The sequence below is a fragment of the Oncorhynchus keta genome, chromosome 22, assembly GCF_023373465.1.
Source record: "Oncorhynchus keta strain PuntledgeMale-10-30-2019 chromosome 22, Oket_V2, whole genome shotgun sequence".
Lineage (NCBI taxonomy): Eukaryota > Metazoa > Chordata > Actinopteri > Salmoniformes > Salmonidae > Oncorhynchus > Oncorhynchus keta.
The window spans coordinates 35,745,381-35,754,009 of record NC_068442.1 but is presented as its reverse complement, the minus strand read 5'-3'; the positions used below and the strand labels follow the sequence as shown (position 1 = coordinate 35,754,009).

Sequence of the window (8,629 nt, the reverse complement as noted above, 5' to 3'; positions counted from 1 at the left end):
CATTACCTACAAAAACCCCAAGACAAAAACACACCACATAAATAACCCATGTCACACCCTGGCCTGACCAAAATAATAAAGAAAACATAAAATACTAAGACCAGGGCGTGACAAAAGCCCAAGGAGCCTGATCCTGGGCCTGTTGCACAAAACTAGGATAAGGGATTAAGCCAGGATATCTTGGTGATCCTGGCTCAATTGATCCGTAATCCGGTTGCACTAAAGATGGATAGGGGGCAGGAGGATATGTTATGGTATAAATTACCATGGAGATTTATTCTGTGGAGCTAGCCTGCTCCAGACCAGGCTAAATTCCAGGATCTATTTAATCTCATCCCTAATGTCAGTCAGCAGTCACCACAAATGGAAACCAATAGTTATTTCACTGCTCACTATACATTGTTATCACATATAACTAGACCCACTGTCATTATTTAAACGTTTGTGATCATTAATTTCAATGATTTTGGATAAAAAATGATTTTTAGATGTTGCTAGCATTAGATAATTTACAGTTTCCCATAGACTATATATAAAATGATAGAATATTAGGGCCACAGAGGGAAAAAAAAGACAAGTCATAATATTGTAACCAGTTGTTTTAAAGGAGGACAGTTGTTAAAATGACAGATGCGGGGCATTTCGTGAAATTGTACTTCAGTATGGTTTCATAAACAAAGACATGCTGATGTGCCAGAATATTAAGTATCACATTGTCATAAGTATCAAAACTGTAAAAACAATATGTAGCTTTTCTGCAGAAAGAACCAGCCTCATAAATTTATGACTTTATCCTTTTTCTTCAGTGTGGCCCTAGTACTCTGTCATATAAACAAATACACATTCCATATGAATATAAAAACACAATGTGTAACATTATGTTCCTTTATTGAATAAGGACAAAACAAAGCAGGTAAACCATCAGCTCCTTTCGAAACTGAAGTCACAGTGACTCTACAAGATGGAAAGCACAGAATCCAAGCATATTATACAAAATGATACATACACATTCAAAGGTCTGTATATAACACACCCTGCATGTCTGCACACTAAAATAAATGCAGGACAAATCCATACACATCAACTGAACAGACAAATGAATGGATGCAGTAGCCTCCCTGCAGCCTTGTATTACACACAGTATACCGCACAAACATCATAAGAGGCCAAATTCGTAAAAAACGAACCCAAAAAACCCAAATTCCTCTGCCACCGCAGGACATATTTAACCAAAATTGAAAGCACACATACTAACTAAAATAATTCAACACATATTGGTCCCTCAGCAGCCGACCACTGTCGTCATCAGGGAAGATTGCCGGATTGTCCCAGTCCATGGCTGGTGGCACTCTGGGGGCCCTCTCCTTCCTCAGGCAGGCCACATTGTGGAGGACAGCACAAGCCACAGTAATATCACATGCCCTAACAGGGCTGACCCTTAATTTGTGAAGGCAGTGAAAGCGTGCCTTCAGGAGGCCAAAGGTCATTTCAACTCTGGCCCTGGTCCTGGCATGGGCATGGTTGTAGGCCTGCTGTGCTTCCTGGGGGTCTGTGAAAGGTGTCAGGAGAAAAGGCTGGCAGCCATACCCCCTGTCTCCCAGCAACACACCAGAGAATTCACCTGTCAACACAAAATCTCATTATTACTACATCATAAACACAGTGATATTCTTGACACAGCCATGATGGTTATAAATAGGGGTTGTGTGGCTTACCTTGTGATAGGCACTGATAGATTTCAGAGGCCCGAAAGATTCTGGAGTCATGGACTGAGCCAGGCCATTTTGCCACAACATTGCTGATCACACAGTCAGCATTGCAGACCATCTGAAATCATAAGATGAGGAATATTACACCAATCAATGCACATCACTGGCAATGCAGAGTGTTCGTCAATGGACAATATCAAAAATCAAATCAAATCAAATTTATTTATATAGCCCTTCGTACATCAGCTGATATCTCAAAGTGCTGTACAGAAACCCAGCCTAAAACCCCAAACAGCAAACAATGCAGGTGTAAAAGCACGGTGGCTAGGAAAAACTCCCTAGAAAGGCCAAAACCTAGGAAGAAACCTAGAGAGGAACCGGGCTATGTGGGGTGGCCAGTCCTCTTCTGGCTGTGCCGGGTAGAGATTATAACAGAACATGACCAAGATGTTCAAATGTTCATAAATGACCAGCATGGTCGAATAATAATAAGGCAGAACAGTTGAAACTGGAGCAGCAGCACAGTCAGGTGGACTGGGGCATTGTGTCAGGTAGTCCTGGGGCACGGTCCTAGGGCTCAGGTCCTCCGAGAGAGAGAAAGAAAGAGAGAATTAGAGAGAGCATATGTGGGGTGGCCAGTCCTCTTCTGGCTGTGCCGGGTGGAGATTATAACAGAACGTGGCCAAGATGTTCAAATGTTCATAAATGACCAGCATGGTTGAATAATAGTAAGGCAGAACAGTTGAAACTGGAGCAGGAGCATGGCCAGGTGGACTGGGGACAGCAAGGAGTCCTCATGTCAGGTAGTCCTGGGACATGGTCCTAGGGCCCAGGCCAGTTGAAACTGGAGCAGCAGCATGGCCAGGTGGACTGGGGACAGCAAGGAGTCATCATGTCAGGTAGTCCTGGGGCATGGTCCTAGGGCTCAGGTCCTCCGAGAGAGAGAAAGAAAGAGAGAAGGAGAGAATTAGAGAACGCACACTTAGATTCACACAGGACACCGAATAGGACAGGAGAAGTACTCCAGATATAACAAACTGACCCTAGCCCCCCGACACATAAACTACTGCAGCATAAATACTGGAGGCTGAGACAGGAGGGGTCAGGAGACACTGTGGCCCCATCCGAGGACACCCCCGGACAGGGCCAAACAGGAAGGATATAACCCCACCCACTTTGCCAAAGCACAGCCCCCACACCACTAGAGGGATATCTTCAACCACCAACTTACCATCCTGAGACAAGGCCGAGTATAGCCCAAAAAGTTATGTTCACCTGAACATTAATGCTGTGAAAGGATTTCCTATTCACAAAATCGGCCTCATGGGCACCTGAGGGGGCTTTTATCCTTATGTGTGTGCAGTCCACTGCACCAATGACATTGGGGAAACCTGTCACACAAAGTAATGAGTATCCTACTATGTGTTAACAGTTGTCCTGTAATTTGTAGATCCTCTTACCTGCAATCCTATAGAACTCCTCTTTGATGTCACAGAGTCTTCTGTGGCCAGGGAAGGAGATGAAGACATCTGCTAATGCTTTGATAGCCAGACACACACTCCTTATTGTGCGGCAAATTGTGGCCTTGTTCAGCTGTTCTGCATCCCCCACTGAGTACAGGAAGGCTCCACTAGCAAAAAAGTGCAAGGCCACACAAACCATTTGCTCCACACTCAGTGCATGGCTCCGTGCAGTGCGGTGCTTAATCCTGGGACCCAGTAGTCTGCATAGATACCTGATGCCATCTGCAGAAAACCTGTATCTTTCATATAGATGGTCGTCAGGGAAGGCCAGTGGGTCCAACCGGTCCCTGAAGACCCTTTCTCGCCTGAAGGCTCTCCTCAGCACAAGTGCTTCTTCATCCACCACATCTCGCACGAATGGGCATGCCATTGTCAGAGCAGAAAGGAACACACAATTTTGGGCCTTCATATAGGCTAGTGGCCACACCTGGTGCTGGGGGGGGTGGGCAAAAGAGGGCGATGCCTTATAACGATGACTTGGTTGTACTGATTGCTGGGAAAATAAAAAAAACCTTAGAAAGATGCCACCGTCCTGTGTGCTCACAATAAGAGCTCATATGTCATGGCTCACTTGACTTTACGAGAATATACCTAATTTTTATTTTGAGCTGTGGCATCTTCTTGGAGCTGGGGGAGGAAATACAAATAATGATTAATACATTTGTGTTACAGTTAGCATACAGTGTACATTGAAGGCATATCTCACCTCCCTCTCAAGTTTTTTTATTTCAAGGTCCAGTTTCCTAATTGTCCTCTTTTTTATTTCGGACTCCAGTGCAAGATTTTCCATCTTTTTCTTCTTGTACTGAATGTCTATGTCTGCCAGTTCTATTTGGCGCCGGAGGTGGTTGCCATACAACTTTCTGATAGCTTGTGAGCTCTGTGAACACAATACAATTAGCGCAGCTGGAATTTGGCAGGATGTGGTGTCCTTTTATTAATACGCACTATGTTGCCAGGCTGGTTTTCCCACTGTATAGCATCTGGGTCCTGTAAAAGAAATTAGATTTTGATGAGGACTCCTCACCATTGTAGAGTAAATAGTACTTTCACAGTCTTACCATGATACCTCATGCCTTCTGGAATCCAGAGAGATGGTCTCCTCCTCATCATCATCGTCTCCATCATGTGCTGTTGCTGCTGCACTGGGGCCTTCACCCTATCACATTTAATCGGATTCATATTGAAGCTAGTAGACAAGACATGCCAGGCCTACAGTATGCCTTTGATGGAGTACTCACTGGATCAGCATCGTCTGGTGCTTGTGCTGGTGGCTCTAACAGGAACACAGTGCTGCCAGACACTGCAAGGCAATAGGTAAACCAAAGTCAGACAGTCCAAATTGATTCAATATGAATGTGGTTGTATCCCATGTAGAGATGGAAGGACATACCTTGAATGAAGCGGGTGGCATCTTGGGAGGAACCTATGCTCGTCTCTTTCCCCCAGGGATCCCCTCTAAGACGGGCCTGCCTTTATTTAGCTCCAAGGCCATGTCCTCTGCTGGGGTAAGGTCAGCCTTTGGTGACCCACCACCCGTGCCTTGTCTGTGGGTATTCTTTTTCACTGCTAAAACAGTACAGACAATGTGTGAGCAGGCACCTTCTGGGTACAATATATGCTTGTGCTTTGTTAAATATTAGTCAGGGACCATACCATTCTGCAGAATGTTCTTGTATTTGATTTTGACCTGCTGCCATGTCCGTTTTGGCCCGTTCATGTTTAATCTACACACACACACACACACACACACACACACACACACACACACATTTAATGGAGTCACACTGCAAAAAATTACTTGGTATTTTTGTCTTGTTTTCAGTAAAAATATTTTTTAAAAAAAACTTAAATAAAGATGTATTTTCTTGATTTGCTAAATGACCTAGCAAAATAAGTATAGTTTAGACAAAAAATATAAACTTTAAGTAAATGTGTGCTTAAAACAAGCAAATAAAAAATCTGTCAATATAATAAAAATTATCTTGAAATAAGTTTACTTTTTCCATAAACACTTAATTTTAGAAAAGTTCTCGTTTCACTGGCAGATTTTTTTGCTTATTTTCCTAGGTAATTTTGCTCAATAAAATATTCAAGATGTTTTTTAGATATTTTTTTTTTACTGAAAACAAGACAAAAATACTAAGTAAGAAAGACATTTTTGCAGTGCAGTGAGCAACCGACCTTGGGTCCTTTGAAAGGCGCTATATAAATTAAAGTGATTATTATTATAGCTCATCTATTTATTCAATTAAATTTTATTTATATAGCACTTTTCACAATTGTTTCATTCTGTCAAAGCAGCTTTACATTAATGAAAGCAGGAGAAACACAAAAAAAAACGGTGGACAACATAAGAAGCAGAGTACAACGGCTAAGATTAAACCGTACTGAGCGTAGTAACGTTAAATAATAATGTAAGGCTTTAATAATAATTTATCATAGCTTTATACAGTGTGATGGACTTACTTTACACAATTTCACTCATATCTGCAGTGCATTTCAATTAAAAATGTAACCGTTTCATAATTACAGTACAACTGCGTTTTTGGAGATGTGAATTAAATATTTGAATTGTAATTGTGATGTTTCAGCGGAGCGGTGAGTGTGTAATTGTGCACTACTTACGCATTCAGGCGGTCTGCAATACTTTGCCACGCTTTTTCTCTTTGCTTTATCACTGTGGCGGTGTTGCCTTTCTTCTTAATTATATCTTTTACCTCCTCGTATGCCTCCATGAGGATTTGTGCTTCCGACGGGGAAAAGTACGCGGCTCTAGTTGCCATGGTAAATCAGTTAATCTGTGATCTGTGGCGGGGTCTATTTGAGTGAGCCGTGAGCGCGCACCTATCCAGGATTGGTTTCACCTGGCTTAATGAATCCGTGTCTGCTCATCCTGGCTTGGTCTTTGTGCAACCAATTAAGCCTGGACGCACATGTTTTGGCTTCATTGAGCTCAGTTTAGTCATTTATCCCGGATGTCTTAATTCTACTTTTGTGCAACAGGCCCCCTCTCTGGAAGTTGCTGTAGCCCTGCTTGGGATGTTTATCCTACATTGGCTATTGGTTGAGACACAGGGCCCTCTAGCTTGGTATTTCAGGGTGGGCAATTGAAAATGGTCAAGTTAAAGGTAATAATGCATTTAGGTTATAGTTTATTGATATGTGTGAATACACTTCGTCAAAAGCTTGATTTTTATGGCTGTTTTAATTTCCTGCAATTCTATGTAGTAATGATTTATTTTCACTACTTTTATTCTGTAATATGCTATATTGTAACCACGTGTTCAAGCTAATCAAATCAAAATGTATTTATGATACAGTGTGTAAGCTTAGCTACACAATGAAAGGCCTATTCATAAATAAGGCTCTCCTCGCAAACAAGGCAAGTCATATGTATTTGTATTTACATTAGGCTATGGCCTACAAATAGCTACTGCAAATGATTTTGTTTGTTCTAGAACTGGCCGAATGGCAGAGCCATCCTTCAGCCACATGTTGGTTCAACTTCTTTAACATCAATAAGCGATCCTGGCACAAAATGACATCTCATCAACATCTGTTGCCTACACCTAATAGTCATACTCATTACTTATTATTACAAATACAATATTATCACCTCTCAGAATGTTACTTGTTTAGTAAAGTTAGATTAAAGCTGAATCAATGTTTCGCAAGATCACATCATGATTAATTTGCATTTTAAATCAAATAAAACCGTTAGACTACTTTACCGTGAAATGCTTACTTACATGCCCTTCCCAACGATACAGAGTTTAAAAAGAATAATATAAATAAAATAGTAACACAAGAGGAATACAAAATAAAATACAAACGAATGGAGAATCTAATATAATATCATAGCATAGTAGGCCTATAACGTTACTGTTACACAAAAAACTGTTAATTTCTCATGAGATTTTAGGATGGTTAGCTGAAACTGAAAAGTGGGATGCACCAAAACACAGCAGAGCGTGCCAATGGTAGGATATGCTAGTACTACTTAACTCAGGAAACAGTCATTCAAGAAAATATAAATGACCATGAAACTGATTGAGATCAATCAAACGATTGGCATGGAGATGCAGTTTGGACGTTTCACTTGTAAAACTTGAATAATTATCATTCACTATTGACAGTGATGATGGCATATTTTGAAATGAGGTAGCCTATGCCCAATATGGTGTTTGACGTTATTAAAAATATTACATTAGATTGTGGGAATAGGCAGACGTTGCGATTGGAGTATGCATTTTATGCATATTATATAATGGTGGGCTGGCTATTCAATTGGCTACATCTGAGAGTGCAAACTTTGATTGATGACATAATTTAAATTTTCTGCGTTCATACACCTTAAAAAATAGAACTACACCACTGACTGGTAAACTGGATTCTTTATGGCCTCCTACTGAGACTTGACAGAAATAAAATGCTGCACAATCAAAAGCAATTCCTACTATAGTGTAAATTGGCGTGATCCTGACTTCAGAAACTCCGTAGTCATTCTCAGCAATGCTTTTATAGTTGAAAAGAGCACCATCGTAAGAGTAGCCTTCTTTCTCGAACACTCTTGAAATGTTTAGGCGAAGAAAAATGATTTGGAGAATGCGGGCATCGATCCCGCTACCTCTCGCATGCTAAGCGAGCGCTCTACCATTTGAGCTAATTCCCCGGCTTGCAATTTTGGCTCAGAGTAGGCTCATATAGTACACAATTAGTTTGTCCCTACCAGTGGTTAGTATTTAGTATCCTGCTAAATTATAGTCTATAATAACTACATGCTCACAAATCCACATTGGGTGAAATAGCTAATAACATTACATTAGTTACAATTACAATGTTTGCTTTTGGATAACATTGCTAGGCTAAGTTTAATAAGTTTTCGGCGATTGAGTGTAACTATCACTGCATTTCTGAAAAATTGTGTACCTGCTGGCACAATTTACCATGTCAATGTGACAGCAAAATGCAACATTGTAGCACTGTTGTTCCCTTACTGTACCCTGAATGACAGCCTACTTTGTAGTAAGATAGGACAGTGAATTGCTGTGCCACTCTCTGATAGTGATTATCATCATTATACTTAAAATGAGTGAACTGCGGAACAGTCTAACGAGCCCAGTCCTGCCCAGCGTCAGCAGTTCCCCTGCATTGACAAAATGAAACAGCTATAGGGCAGGAGACCGCAAGCTAACTGCAGGATAGAGAGAGAGAGGATGAGTCAAGTACTGCACCATATCATTAAAAGCCCAGCTGGAGCAAACGACATACGGCATATATATCTTCAGACAGACGCAGTATTCTTGAAGAGATAATAATGGTAAGTGGGGGGATGGGTTGCCTCTGTGTCTGCGCATCATGCGGTCTTTTTTATAACTGCATGGGATATTACTG

The 8,629-nt window shown here is 41.2% G+C and overlaps 2 protein-coding genes and 1 non-coding gene across 11 annotated transcripts in view; 1 reads left to right on the top strand and 2 right to left on the bottom strand.

The window, feature by feature from the left end:
- Window positions 1–1,192: 1,192 nt before the first annotated feature.
- On the bottom strand, window positions 1,193–6,261 carry LOC118366715 (putative nuclease HARBI1). Of its 9 annotated transcripts, XM_052475101.1 has the most exons (11): window positions 5,861–6,259; window positions 4,889–4,959; window positions 4,626–4,801; window positions 4,474–4,535; window positions 4,294–4,391; window positions 3,939–4,222; window positions 3,824–3,859; window positions 3,170–3,725; window positions 2,985–3,100; window positions 1,716–1,827; window positions 1,193–1,621 (listed from the first exon to the last, which is right to left on the bottom strand). In XM_052475101.1, the coding sequence occupies exons 8-11, from the start codon at window positions 3,639–3,641 to the stop codon at window positions 1,251–1,253; spliced, it is 1,071 nt and encodes a 356-aa protein (XP_052331061.1). In that variant the 5' UTR covers window positions 3,642–3,725; window positions 3,824–3,859; window positions 3,939–4,222; window positions 4,294–4,391; window positions 4,474–4,535; window positions 4,626–4,801; window positions 4,889–4,959; window positions 5,861–6,259; the 3' UTR covers window positions 1,193–1,250. The 9 variants fall into 9 exon arrangements, 8 of the variants coding, with proteins under 8 accessions (XP_052331061.1, XP_052331062.1, XP_052331059.1 ...); XM_052475102.1 differs by having other exon boundaries at window positions 3,824–4,222; XM_052475099.1 differs by having other exon boundaries at window positions 3,170–3,859.
- Window positions 6,262–7,834: 1,573 nt separating this feature from the next.
- On the bottom strand, window positions 7,835–7,907 carry trnaa-agc (transfer RNA alanine (anticodon AGC)). The gene has a single exon. It is a non-coding gene; the product is annotated as a tRNA-Ala (tRNA).
- Window positions 7,908–8,316: 409 nt separating this feature from the next.
- LOC118378472 (hyaluronan and proteoglycan link protein 4-like) overlaps window positions 8,317–8,629 on the top strand; it is a 45,793-nt gene continuing 45,480 nt past the window's right edge. The window contains exon 1 of the mRNA XM_052475098.1: window positions 8,317–8,555. Within this exon, the coding sequence (XP_052331058.1) occupies window positions 8,553–8,555 (3 nt within the window). The 5' untranslated portion in view covers window positions 8,317–8,552. The remainder of the gene's footprint in view (window positions 8,556–8,629) is intronic.

Bases quoted from the DNA above. Each gene is read 5' to 3' on its own strand.
- LOC118366715 (XM_052475102.1), bottom strand. From the start codon at position 3,641: ATGAAGGCCCAAAATTGTGTGTTCCTTTCTGCTCTGACAATGGCATGC. The intron at 3,101-3,169 runs GTAAGAGGATCT...TTTGTGTGACAG, and splicing joins GGAGTTCTATAGGATTGCAG to GTTTCCCCAATGTCATTGGT. The intron at 1,828-2,984 runs GTGAACATAACT...TTATGATTTCAG, and splicing joins TTCACAGCATTAATGTTCAG to ATGGTCTGCAATGCTGACTG.